At 30.6% G+C, this 14,612-nt stretch overlaps 1 protein-coding gene across 1 annotated transcript; it reads left to right on the forward strand.

The window, feature by feature from the left end:
* Positions 1-1,343: 1,343 nt before the first annotated feature.
* On the forward strand, positions 1,344-10,344 carry LOC137813350 (pleiotropic drug resistance protein 1-like). Its single transcript, XM_068615532.1, has 24 exons — positions 1,344-1,788; positions 2,074-2,194; positions 2,291-2,379; positions 2,486-2,570; positions 2,684-2,843; positions 2,971-3,047; positions 3,124-3,177; positions 3,272-3,362; positions 3,465-3,766; positions 3,861-4,142; positions 4,295-4,611; positions 4,693-4,853; positions 4,927-5,030; positions 5,132-5,288; positions 5,391-5,495; positions 5,587-5,747; positions 5,932-6,264; positions 6,616-6,906; positions 7,011-7,094; positions 7,196-7,329; positions 7,607-7,834; positions 7,940-8,111; positions 8,541-8,795; positions 9,928-10,344. Exons 1-24 carry the CDS (start codon positions 1,469-1,471, stop codon positions 10,183-10,185), a joined length of 4,341 nt encoding a protein of 1,446 aa, XP_068471633.1. The 5' UTR covers positions 1,344-1,468; the 3' UTR covers positions 10,186-10,344.
* The last annotated feature ends 4,268 nt before the right edge of the window (positions 10,345-14,612 follow it).

Here is a 14,612-nt window from a genome sequence, read left to right on the forward strand (position 1 = left end):
AAATATTTAATTTTTATCAGGGTGTGTTAAAAATCCGGAGATAAGATCAAATTTTATTATATAAATATATGTAAATTTATTTTTTTTTTAAATTGATTTTGTGAGATTGAATTAAATTTATAATATATTTGTAATCATCTAAATTTGGAGTAAATAAGAAGTCATTTTTAAAGTATTTTCAATATAAATAATAGTTGAAAAGTTAGGAATAAACATTTTATTGATTTAAAAAAAAATGTTTGTGAAGTTATAAAGTAATTATTGATTTGGCTTAAATATTGTTATAATTATAAATGTAAAAGTTATTTGAGATTTGAAAAAAAAAGAGTTATAATTTGAGTTTGTTTTTATTGAAGTATTCAAGTTAATTAGATTGAAATGAAAATGTTTAAATGGCTTTGTTTTAATAATTTCAAGCATTTAGTAAATAAAATATAACGAAGAAATCTATGGAAAAAATTGGGGATTTAGCATGGGCACAAACATTAATTTTTTACATCATTATTAGTAAATTACTATGCAACGGTTATCGTTAGGGTTTTCAAGACATTTCCTAATGAATTAAAAATAATAATTGAATAACATAGAAAATGTAATGAATAAATATTTTTTTATAAATATAAAATATTGCACTAAATAAATATATCTATAGTGTAAAGTCAATTCTTTACATTTCCTAAATATTTTCATATTTTCTCGTGAAGAGAGAGCTCTTATAAGAACCACTTGTTATCTATTTTAACTTATTAAAATTGAAGTGCAAGTTCATATATTTTTACGTTAATTTTTTACCTCTCATTTTTATATTATGTTATTGATGATTTTTTGCTACTCAGAGAAAATTTCAATTAACGAACATTTGGCATAATAAGTTTTTATTTTGTATTTTTGATCATCACAACTCTTAAAAAAAATATTTTATGCATAAAAATAGTTTTAACAATTACTTTTTAGTGTGTAAAAAATGAATCTTTTATATTTGAAATAGGAGGAAGTTGGTATTTAGCAACTAAGATTCTAATAAACTAATAGTTTAATGATTTTTATTTTATTTTTAATTTAAAATATTATCATACGAGTTGTAAAGTGTATCTTACTGTTTACGTGTCAGAAAAGTTTTTCTTAAAAAATAGGATAATGATATATAACAATCTTAATTTTTTATACAAGTATATTATAATCCTAAATATTATTATTTTTAATATTTTTTATATTATTTAATTATAAATTTATTTTTTTATTTTATATATATTAATTTCTAAGATCAAGAATTGTATAAAACTCAAAAACAGTGAATTTGAAAAAGTGTGTATAGTAAAGTGATATTCCTGCATAAATAAGTAAATACTAAGGCAAACACATTCTTGAAGAGAGGAAGAAGCATCATTTTGTGAGATGAGATTGAAGAGCAAGAACATGGTGAAGGTTTGGTATCACTGATAGCTAAGTTCTGGTTTGTGTGAGATCAATGGAGGACAGTGGCATATCCAGAGTTGACAGTGCAAGAGGCAGTGTTTCTAACATATGGAGGAACAGCAGCATGGATGTTTTCTCAACATCTGAACGTGAAGATGATGAGGAAGCTCTCAAATGGGCAGCAATAGAGAGACTCCCCACGTATCTTCGCATTCAGAGAAGTATTCTCAACAATGAAGATGGCAAAGGGAGAGAGGTTGACATCAAGCAACTAGGCCTCACAGAGAGGAAGATTATTGTGGAGAGGCTTGTGAAGATAGCAGAACAGGATAATGAAAGATTCTTGCTGAAACTCAGGGAAAGAATGGACAGGTTATAGTCTTGTTTTATGAATGAAAGCACCACTTTTTTTTTGCAGCATACGTTCAAACAAAAGCTGAGTTGTTTTTGCTTTTGAAAATGAAAACATGACATATTGAAGCATAGTTTCTTTTGAAAATATCTCAAAAGGGTCTTTGAGGTCACAACATGGATTGCAACAAAACTGTGACAGTAACTACAATTTAAAACCTTGATTCTTGGTGGATTTGAGACTGTATGGTGGTTGAGATTTTAGATGCTTGTGATTGTGACTGATCTGTCGGACTGAATTTGCAGAGTTGGGCTTGATATTCCAACAATAGAAGTTAGATTTGAACATGTAAATGTGGAAGCACATGTTTATGTTGGAGGACGAGCATTGCCTTCAATGCTGAACTTCTTCGTTAATGTAATAGAGGTAATTCGATATAGCACAGGCTGTTTCTGTAGTGTTTTTTTCTTGGATTTATCTCAGATCGTTTAATTATGAAATCATCTCTTCCTTTTGCCAAAGGGGTTCTTGAATTATCTTCACATAATTCCAAGTCCAAAGAAACGGTTACATATACTTCAGAACATCAGTGGAATCCTAAAGCCTCGAAGGTGAATTCAACACTCACTGTTTTTTTGTTGTTGTTGTATAATAATGTACTGATTTTACTAAAATAGCACCTTTCAAGTTGGTGTTCTGATGATGAACCTTTTGCAGAATGACATTGCTTTTGGGACCACCAGGTTCTGGAAAGACCACTTTGCTGTTGGCATTGGCTGGAAAACTTGGTAAAGATTTGAAAGTAAGAAAACCAACTTTAATTATAACTATGAGAGAATAACTAACATCATTCACTAATTATTATTACTATAGCATGCATTTGAGTAACTAATATAATTGGTGATGAAACCTCAGCATTATGGGAGAGTCACATACAACGGATATGGGCTTGAAGAGTTTGTGCCACAAAGGACATCAGCTTATATAAGTCAACATGATAACCACATTGGAGAAATGACTGTGAGAGAAACACTGGCTTTCTCAGCTAGATGTCAAGGGGTTGGACAGAATTATGGTTTGTTGCTTCATTTTCAGTAATAAAAGCAAAAGTTAAAAAGAAAAACAATACAAAATACCTTTTAACCAAATCTCAACCATCTAAAATTGTCTCAATCAGAGTTTTGAATTTAACTTCGTTACAGAGATGTTGGCTGAGCTTTTAAGAAGAGAGAAACAAGCAAAGATTAAACCAGATCCTGATATTGATGCCTTTATGAAGGTGAGAAAAAGATATTTGAGAAAGAACTTTGTTTGAAATTCTGAACACATGGGGTCATGAGGAATTCATTGTGTAGGCTGCAGCATTAGGAAGACAGAGAACGAGCGTAGTCACTGATTACATTCTTAAGGTAAGAGTTCAGATTCATCAAATCAAGAAAATGTTGATGTCTTTCTGAAGAAAAAACATAATATTTTTCATGTTTCCCTTTCTAAATGATGTAGATTTTGGGACTTGAAGTGTGTGCTGACATTATGGTAGGAGATGGAATGATAAGAGGTATCTCGGGAGGGCAGAAAAAGAGAGTCACAACAGGTAGTTTCTGTTTATCAATAACAGCATTGAAAAATAACTTAGAACAAGAATTGGGAACCTATAAAGAGTTAGATTACTAAAAAATTCTGCGTAATAATGAAGGGGAGATGCTGGTTGGACCTATAAAGGTGTTGTTCATGGATGAGATATCAACTGGTTTGGACAGTTCCACAACTTTTCAGATAGTCAACTCTATCCAACAATCTATCCATATTCTGAAGGGAACTGCACTTGTTTCTCTGCTGCAGCCGGCACCAGAAACTTATGAACTATTTGACGATATAATACTGTTAACAGATGGCCAAATTGTGTATCAAGGACCAAGAGAAAATGTACTTGAGTTTTTTGAATCTCTGGGTTTCAAGTGTCCTGAAAGAAAAGGAGTTGCTGACTTCCTACAAGAAGTATGACTGCGATTCACTTGGTGTCGGTTTTAAAGCTTTTCTTGTTTGTATTTTATGGATTGAAGGTTAATTTTGTTCTTGTGGGGTGCAACAGGTAACATCAAAAAAGGATCAATGGCAATATTGGGCACGTAAAGATGTACCTTACAGCTTTGTCACTGTCAAGGATTTCGCTGAAGCATTCCAATTATTTCACATAGGTCAAAAACTAGGAGAGGATCTAGCCACTCCATTTGAAAAGTCTAAATGCCATCCAAATGCATTGACCACAAAGAAGTATGGTGTTAACAAAAAGGAGCTGCTGAGGGCTTGTGCTAGCAGAGAATTTTTGCTTATGAAGAGAAACTCATTTGTCTACATATTCAAGGCCACACAAGTGAGAAATATTCACTCACTAATTCTGTTCATGTTATCTGATTTGAAACTAGAAACAAGCACAAAATAGTCTGCTTCAACTTTTATGTATCCTTTTCTTCTTCTTGTCTTCTCCTTTTGGATCCTTATGCATGTCTTAATCTTTGTTTTCAGCTCGTCTATTTAGCTACCATGACAACAACGCTATTTCTAAGAACTAAGATGCATCGCGATACTGTGGAGGATGGAGGAACTTACTTGGGTGCTCTTTTCTTCGCAGTGATGGTCGCAATGTTCAATGGAATATCAGAGCTAAATATGGCCATCATGAAACTTCCTGTCTTTTACAAGCAAAGGGACCTTCTTTTCTATCCTGCATGGGCTTATTCTATTCCACCATGGATTCTCAAAATACCAGTAACCCTTATAGAAGTAGCTATTTGGGAAGGAATCTCTTATTATGCCATTGGCTTTGATCCAAATTTTTTTAGGCAAGAAGCCACAACATCATACATTATCAATTAAGCTTCTGGTTATTCATTTTGGAATCTAACGAGAAGTTCTACTGGCAGGCTTTTAAAACAGTACTTGATAATCCTGTGCATTAATCAGATGGCATCTTCACTGTTTCGGTTAATGGCAGCATTAGGAAGGGATGTTATAGTTGCCAATACTGTTGGAGGATTTGCATTACTTGTAGTTCTGGTTTTGGGAGGATTTGTGATATCGCGAGGTAAGAAAATGGAAACTTGAAATTTTGTTAATGTAATGAAACCTTTTTATGATAAGTTTGTTCTTTGTGCCAGAGGATGTGCACAAATGGTTTGTGTGGGGTTACTGGTCCTCACCTCTGATGTATGGACAGAATGCCATAGCTGTGAATGAATTTCTTGGTCATAGTTGGAGAAAGGTAACACACTTTGTTTGCAATGGTTAATATATTTCATGAGAAACAATGAGCCTTGGAAAGTAAGATATATATATTTATGAGATGCTTTGTTGATGCTGTAGGTGACTCCTAATTCCAACGAAACATTGGGAGTTTTGATACTAAAAACTCGTGGACTTTTCACAGAAGCTTATTGGTATTGGATTGGAGTAGGAGCATTAATTGGCTATGTATTTCTGTATAATTTTCTGTTTACCTTGGCTTTGCAATATCTAAGTCGTAAGTACCATCTACATACATCTTTTTCCTGAAAAACTTAGTTGGATCCTTTTATATAACCGCAGACTTAATTTGTTATCATTGAATATGTTTCTTCTGCAGCATTCGGAAAGGATCAAGCAGGGATGTCCCGAGAGACATTGCTGGAGAGAAATGCTTCACCAGCTGAAGAGTTAATTCAATTACCAAATGGAAAGAGCTCCTCTGGTGAGTCCTTGAGTACAAGTTAAAGTTTTTCTATTTTCAGCTTGAGCTTTGGTATTGAGGCCATAACTTATTGAATGTGGTGACAAGTCAGAAATAAAGACGGTAGATGAAGCAAGTATATCATCCAGGTCATTTTCTGGAAGAGTCAGTGATGAACAAGCTAACAGAAGTGGAAGGAGGGGTATGGTTCTGCCTTTTCAACCTTTATCCCTCACTTTTGATGAGATCAAATATTCTGTAGACATGCCACAGGTACTTTACTTTTAAGTGTAATCTTTCCATTTGTATGGTATTGTATTTAAAATATATTTTAGAGCCTACTTCATTTTTGTTTGCTCCAAGTGGACAAGGAAATTGCTATAGCACTGAACTTTGTCTAATCTTTGTGGGAAAATAATAGAACTGTTCTACATTTTGACTGTTATATTGATTGTAGGAAATGAAAAAGCAAGGAGTTTTTGAGGAACGGCTAGAACTTTTGAAGGGTGTTAGTGGTGTCTTTAGGCCAGGGGTACTAACAGCTCTGATGGGAGTAAGTGGTGCTGGTAAGACTACTTTGATGGATGTTCTTGCTGGAAGGAAAACTGGTGGATATATTGAAGGGAGCATCACAATATCTGGATACACAAAGAGGCAAGAGACATTTGCTCGCATCTCAGGATACTGTGAACAATTTGATATCCACTCACCTAATGTTACAGTTTATGAATCTTTGCTATATTCGGCCTGGCTTCGATTACCTGGTGAAGTTGATCGCACAACTAGAAAGGTACAACTTTCTTCTGTCTAAATTGAAACATGAAACTCATGACTTTAGACCTCAAAGAATACTCAAGTTCTCTCACAAAAACTTCTCAAAGTACCTCCATAAACTAAACTTAGTTTATACATGAACTAATTTGTAGAAGTTATAAGCTAATTTTAACACATGGAGAAACTAATTTCAGTTTTTCTTCTTACTTTTCTCTTTTAGTAGTGTTTATGAAGAAATTTACTCTAAATGGATCTTCTCTCTTTACCATATTTTATTGCTTGCAACGATTTGGTACACTTGTTGTCATCACATCATGCATGAAGACATAACATCTAGTAAAATTTAACTCAATTCAATGAGTTGTAGATGTTCTTGGAGGAAGTCATGGAGCTAGTAGAGCTTAACTCAATAAGAGAGGCACTTGTTGGCTTGCCAGGAGAGACTGGTCTTTCAACTGAGCAGCGCAAGAGACTTACAATTGCAGTTGAACTTGTAGCCAACCCATCAATAATTTTCATGGATGAGCCAACCTCAGGGCTTGATGCTAGAGCAGCTGCAATTGTGATGAGAACTGTGAGGAACACTGTGAACACAGGGCGAACTGTGGTTTGCACCATCCACCAGCCAAGTATTGATATATTTGATGCATTTGATGAGGTGAGTACTAAGTAGTCTTCACATTGAGGTTAAATTCTGTGTAAGCCAGCCCTTTTGGAAACCATGTTTCAAAGAATAAAGTATTGCAATCTCCACACTTTCAGCTGCTACTTTTGAAATTGGGAGGGGAGCAAATATACGCTGGTCCATTAGGCCGCCACTGTTCCCATCTGATTCAGTACTTTGAGGTGAATTTCTAGTGTAAATGAGATATAACACAAATATAACATAAGAGGCTTCTGTAGCATTATAAATCTAGCATATTCACTATAGTGCATTATTGAAATAGGCTATTGAAGGAGTTCCTAAGATCAAAGATGGTTATAACCCTGCAACTTGGATGTTGGAAGTAACATCAGCAGGAACAGAAGCAAGTCTTAAGGTCAACTTCACCAATGTGTACAGAAACTCAGAACTATATCGGTTAGACTCCTAACTCCACATGTTGTAATCAGTAGTTTGGTCTCTTTTCACATTTCCTTTTTGTGTTTCTAACTCTCACTATCTGTTTTAACCTTCTCTTTTCAATTTTATATGCATTGCTGTCACTTTTTTTAATGTGGTTCCTCTTTCCAAACAATTGTTTAGAAAGTGAACACAAATGTGTTCTCAAAGTAAAGGGACTCAACTGTTGATGGTTTAGATGTAGCTTTTTTTCAAGATTTTGATCAATTACTCACTGATGCTTCCAATTGTTTAGGAGAAACAAACAATTGATCCAAGAGCTTAGTATACCACCTCAAGGTTCAAAGGATCTACACTTTGATAGTCAGTATTCACAGACTTTGGTGGCACAATGTGAAGCTTGCCTATGGAAACAACATTTATCATACTGGAGGAATACATCATATACTGCAGTTAGACTCCTATTCACAATACTAATAGCATTACTATTTGGTATCATATTTTGGGACATTGGCCTGAAAAGGTATGTGAAAAAGCAACAATACATTGAGATAAAATAAACAAAGTGATGTGAAAATGAAATTTATCACTTAGTTGGTTAATAACTACAAAATAATGAAAATCACAGGAGAAAACAGCAAGATCTTTTCAATGCTATGGGGTCAATGTATGCTGCAGTTACCTTCATTGGAGTACAGAATGCTGCCTCAGTGCAGCCTATAATAGCTGTAGAGAGAACAGTTTTTTACAGAGAGAGAGCTGCAGGAATGTATTCAGCTTTGCCATATGCAATTGCACAGGTAAAGTACTAACTTCAATACATAAAAAAAGCAACAAGATTGCCACATTTTTTCTTTAAGGAGTGCTAGCAATTAGTAACACACTTCTTCAAATCCACATTGTTGATTTATTAAAAAGAGTACAAAATCACTAGTAAGACTGAGAAGTGAGTCTAATAAATTTTAGAGAATGATAGACTATGTTCAAAATAATGTGTTAGAAAATGTTTTCTAGTTGTTTCAACCTCAAATCTACTTTCATCTTTAATTTTCAATAGACATGGCAAACTAAATGGAATAGAAATAAATTCTATTTTGAATTATCTTTAATCTTCTATTCTAAACTACTTTTTTTATGTATACATATCTGTCATACTCTAAAAGAAGAACATAAATTTATTGATCATTGAATTGTAAAGTTGAACTCTAACAATTGTTTTGTATTTGCAGGTTATTATTGAACTTCCCCACATCTTGGTTCAGACCCTGATGTATGGGATTATAGTATATGCCATGATGGGATTGGATTGGACCACATCAAAGTTCTTGTGGTATCTTTTCTTCATGTACTTCACTTTCTTATACTACACCTTATATGGTATGATGACCATGGCCATCACCCCCAATGCACATGTTGCTGCCATATTGTCCAGTGCTTTCTTTGCAATATGGAGCCTTTTCTCAGGCTTCATCATTCCCTTATCTGTGAGTCACACAACCTTGTTCACATTTTTTTCTTATGTCACTTCCTAATGGTTACTTGGGTTTGCTTTTTTATGGTTTAATCTTTATCTAACACCCTCTAAGCATAGAAGTTGTGAATTTAAACTAAGACTTTGAAGCATATCAACATGCAATTTTACTGGTTTACAAAATCTAATGCCATAACAAACACTCTTCTTAATACAAACTTTAGTCTTCGTTAAAATTTATTATAAACTACAAAATTACCAAGAGTCATTTAGAGAACATGTGACATCCACACATTTTTATGTTTTATAACAAGTTTCAACTAGTAAGAGATTACGTATGAAAGAGAAATATTAGGAAGTTTAACTCAATCTTATAAAATTGATTCATAACACTACAAGAAAATCATGAAATAGAAACTAATTTTTAGAGACCAAAATAATTAGGTGCAATAGTAACTAAATTAGAGACCATTTTAGAAACTAAAAAAAAATTGGTTTCTAAATTAGTTTATATTATTGTTAAATAGTTTCTAAATTAGTATCAACCAAGGTTTTAACTAACAATTTTTTAGTTTTTAAATTTGGTAGCTAAAACCTTGGTTGATACTAATTTAGAAACTATTTAACAATAATAGAAACTAATTTAGAAACCAATTTTTTTTTTTAGTTTTTAAAATGGTCTCTAATTTAGTTACTATTGTAATTAATTATTTTGGTCTCTAAAAATTGGTTTCTATTTCATGATTTTCTTGTAGTGTGAGGTGAGGTTTGTATTCACTTATAAACTATCAAATGTCTTTATCCATGTGATCTCTAACACATTCCCTCATGCGTGAGACTATATATTTATGGATGATACAACAACAGTCTAATAGTGGATGAACTCTCATTATGATAGGTTTTAAATGACTTTGATATCATATTAAGGGAACTTTAAACATAATTCAACCTCGCAAGATGATTCATAAAGTGGAGTTTACACCTACTTATATAATATGAAATATCTACTTATATAATATGAAATATCCTTATTTATGTGAGAACTCAAAAATATGAGTTTCTCTTATGAGTTTCTCTTGCCTAGTGTGAATCTTGTCTAGTGTGAATGAGATGAACTAACTTTGTTTAAATAAACACAATTACAGAGAATACCTATATGGTGGAAGTGGTACTATTGGATTTGCCCAGTTGCATGGACCTTGAATGGATTGGTGGCTTCCCAATATGGAGATGACAAGCACAAACTTGAGAATGGACAAACGATTGAAGAATTTGTGAAGAGTTATTTTGGATTTGAACATGATTTTCTTGGAGTAGTTGCAATTGTGGTGGCTGGTTTCTCAGTTTTGTTTGCACTCATCTTTGCCTTTGGAATCAAAGTATTCAACTTCCAAAAACGATGAAATCATAACAATGCTTCTCACTCTATATACATTGGTCAATTGTATCCAATTTTTAAGAACATTTTAACTTGTAAAAAAAAAATATTTATGTACATTTGTCAAAACCCTAGATGATCTTTTCCCCCTAAATTAATAATATTACATGATTTTATGTAATGAGTTGCTATTAATTTTGTTACATCTTGTAATTTAATTTATAGTTTATAAAGAATTATTATTGTGTCTTATGTCATGAATATGGACCTTAAAGCATTTAATTTAAATTTTTATAACATATCACTTTCTAAGTTATAGTTTAAAATAGTGGTGTTGTCCTAATAACTTCTTTTATATATTTAAATTTTGAAGACCAATGAATGATTGCTCAAACTCCAATATTTTACTCCTAATTAACCTAACTTTTTATGTTGGGTTTGTTGAAAAGAAAGTGGGAATCGATCACCAAATACCTTTTTTGCCACAACCTTTTCATTTTATGTAATATAGTTGAATTTAAATATAAGAATAATAAATTATGCATTATAGATTTAAATATAAATAAATTTACCTTATTTAATGGTATTATTCTTAAAATATTCATGATATCAAATTTTAGGATAGTTAGAAAGTTTTTTTTTTAATTAAGATTAGTCAAATTAATAATGTTAATTGGCTTTCTTAAATGATGTTAACTCAAACAAATTGCATTCATAACCATGATCATAAAACCATAGACTCTTGTGGAAATGCACAAACTTTCACTTGTTCTACCCAATTGTATTATTATCCCCAAACATGTTTTTATGTTGGAATTTCAACACAAGAAAAATGTTATTAAACACCATGTCAAACCAAAATTAATTCAAAAATTTGATAAAAAAATACCACCTAGTCTACTCTTTGTGGGAGGGTTTAGGTTTGAAAGATATTATGGAGAAAGATAACATGTTAAGGTGGTTTGAGACATTAAAAAACAAAATTATGAGAGGATATTGGAGATAACTACATTATTAAGAAGTTAAACAATTATATTGAAATTCTAATATTGATTGTTTTTTATTTTCATGAATAAAAATAATAGAGAAGTAGTGAAAGAAGATTAGATGACTAAGAAGAGATATAATTGTAAATAATTGAGAAATCGATAAAAATTTACAATTTAAATTAATAATTTGAAGATATCAAACTTTTTCCCTAAAAACTTAAAAGAGAATTCATTTAACAAAGTATAAACTTTTTTTTTATTTTTTTAAATCTAAATTGATTACAAAAGAACACAAACTTATTTATATCATGGATTTATAATAAACATCTAATTAGTCCAATATTAATTAATGTCCAAATAAAATTCGCAATTATAAAAACATGAAAATAAATACAAAACTCAATACAAAATATACAATGTTTATTCCATCTTTCAAACTCTATTCTTAGTTATTTATTATGTCTCATTCCATGTACTAAAAGAAATACCCAAACCAAGGTTTTTTGTGTGCTTTTAATTACAATAAAACAATGGTTTACACAATCAATGAGCTAGTGATCTAACAAGAATGGGATACATATAAAAATATTCTAGAATATGTTTTTTTAACGAAATTTTTGTATTGTAGATTTTCTTATTCGGAAGGAGATTTTGATTTTTTTTTCCTGAATATTACTTTCTGGAACACAATAATATCTTATGGATCTACTTTTCTAGAATGTGTTATTTTCAATTCCAAATTTTCATTTTTGAAATGAAAGGTATTTTCGGAAATTTAAAATTGTGTTTGGTGTAAGTTAAAAAAAATTGGGTACAGGAGAATTTGTCATCTAACAACATTGATAACCTTCTCCCTATTTGTTTTCAGTTTGTTTCTTCCTGTACCTTCCATGGCATCTCTTATATCACCATTTTTTCCTTAAAAGAATATCTTCTGAATTTTATAATCTTGAAATGTATGTTTTCTATTTACATCTTTCGAATTGTACAATCCAGAAAATATTTATGAATCTGAAAATACTTTTGGATTATGTAATTCATAATATTTTTTTTCTTTAAAAAAATCATTATGAATTACATAATTCAAAAGCTATACTTGGATCCATAAATACTTTCCAAATTTTATAATATGGAAATAACTTCCAGATTCCATAATCTGAAAATACCTTCCTAATTTCTTAATTCGAAATGTATTTTTTGTAAAACTCATTATGGATTCTAGAATCTTCCTAATTTCTTAATTCGGAATGTATTTTTTTAAAAACTCATTATGGATTCTAGAATCTAAAAGGTATTTCCAATCTGAAAATATCTTTCGGATTTTATAATCTAAAAAATTTCTAGATATTTTTGGTATTTTAAGATGAAAAATATCAATAGAATAAAAGATATTTTTGGTATTTTAAGAAGTATGTGGTGCCACAAGAAGCTATGGAGGTGCAGAAAAAAACAACCTTGCTTTCATATCACATTTTTACCATGAAAAAATAGGGCAAATTCTTCATAAACCTCCATATCTTCCCCCTATACCTACATACTTTTTTAATTCTAACAATATCTTCTGAGTATGGTGGAAAGTGTGGTGTCTTCTTCATTTTCAAGCAGTGGTGATTGTTTGTGACAACTGGTGGTTAATGTTGGTGGTTGAAGTTAGTTTTGTGGTGTTTATACTAGTGGTGGTTGTGTTTTTTTTTTATTATTCTTTTGGAAGTCACAAAACCTAGAAAAAGAATAGTAAGGTCAAAAAATGATGTTTAGAAACTAAAAAAAAAAAATTATCTTCGCACTAGAGAACGTCGAATATAATGAATTTTCTTGTCAACTTGTTAACCCTCTCACACGCTCAAATAATGGAACTACTCTCTCAAACGTTGTAATGTGATTGAAAATGAATGAAAGTGTATTGCGACGGAATGAAGGATACGCAAATGAAAGATAAGTATGAAGGTACAACTGAAATTATTTAACAATGTAAAATTATGTTTCATTTAGTATTATTTAAATTTTTGAAAAATGTTTGAAATTGATTTTTCATAATTAATATGATAATACAGGAGAAGATATGGAAGTGGAGGAAGAAATTGTAAAAAATAGTGAGAAATTAACAAGCTCAAGAGCTTTCTCAAGTTTCTTGATATGCTTAAAAAAGATTTTGTTTACCCAATAATTTGGCCACTAAACATTTCTTCCGAGGTTGGCAAAGATGTCAAAGGTTGACATTTGAATTTTGGGAAAAGACCATTGTCTCCTTATAGTTTCACTCTCATGACTTCATTTTTCACAAGATCTCAAACTTGCCTTGTTGTCTGCTTCTAATATTTCATGATAAACAAAGTAGCAAGTTATTTATTCAGAATATACATTTCCATTTGTCATAAAATTCAAAGATTTTATTATGATTTTAATAAATTCATACCAATATTACAAAAACAATAGGAAGCCAACAAAACTAAAACTAAAATATTTTATAAAGATTAAAAATATTTGTTAAGAAATTAAGAGAGAGAGAGATTACTTTTGCTCTATTATTACCGGGTTATGTAGGCCCCCTTATTTTTTATATTTATATTTAATATATATATATATATATAATTTAATAATTTTTTTTTTGTATTTTGAAATTAAATAGTTAAATTTAGTTTTTATTTATTTTATAAAGATAATTATCATTTATCATTAAAAAATTGAACATCGTTTGTTTTTTTAATATCTTTTATCATCTATTAATTTCAGAACAATAAAAAAATTCTCTATTAGAAATTTTTTATATTATATAATTTGTTACAATAAATTATTTGAAAATTAAAAATTATTTATTACCATTTGTGTATGCTAATTTTAGTCACAAACATTACATAAATGATTGATAATTTAAAGTTTGATATGTATATATCTATATATATATATATATTAACAATTCTTTTTATCACACTTCTTTGTACCTTTAGTTTTTCTATTTTTATTTTCAATTTTATTAACAAATAGAGTTTTTATATAAATTTATAAAAGAATTGTAACATGTGAAACCTGTTATCAGTATTTGTAATATTTAATCTTTAAAAAAGTTTAATTTATTGTATTTTGTAATATATATATATATTCGTAAGCCAGAAAAGTCCCTATTAGCACTTGGTTTGAAATCAATGAAACAACGAATATTTTATTTGATCCTACAGTCTTCGATCGGCACAGTGTAAGTATATCCAACAGTATAAGACAATAATCATCGTTGAATCCGTTGAGTTCTCACTTCCAAGGGATGATTTCTTTAATTTTAATTGCAAAAACTACATAATAATTTGAACTGTGATTAAGAGAAACAATAGTTATCAAAATTCTGAGGGAACCTTGTGACGTTCCACGACATAATCATTCACATTTCTTAAAGCCAAAGAGCTCTGAGAAAACTGAGTTTGAGTGTGGAAAAATATAACTGCACTAGTTTACTACTACAATTTTGTCT

This window comes from Phaseolus vulgaris, chromosome 1 (assembly GCF_000499845.2).
Source record: "Phaseolus vulgaris cultivar G19833 chromosome 1, P. vulgaris v2.0, whole genome shotgun sequence".
Classification (NCBI taxonomy): domain Eukaryota; kingdom Viridiplantae; phylum Streptophyta; class Magnoliopsida; order Fabales; family Fabaceae; genus Phaseolus; species Phaseolus vulgaris.

Coding starts and splice junctions, on each gene's coding strand:
- LOC137813350 (XM_068615532.1), top strand. CDS start 1,469: ATGGAGGACAGTGGCATATCCAGAGTTGACAGTGCAAGAGGCAGTGTT. Junction 3,048..3,123: donor ATATTGATGCCTTTATGAAG/GTGAGAAAAAGA, acceptor TTCATTGTGTAG/GCTGCAGCATTAGGAAGACA. Junction 6,907..7,010: donor TATTTGATGCATTTGATGAG/GTGAGTACTAAG, acceptor CCACACTTTCAG/CTGCTACTTTTGAAATTGGG.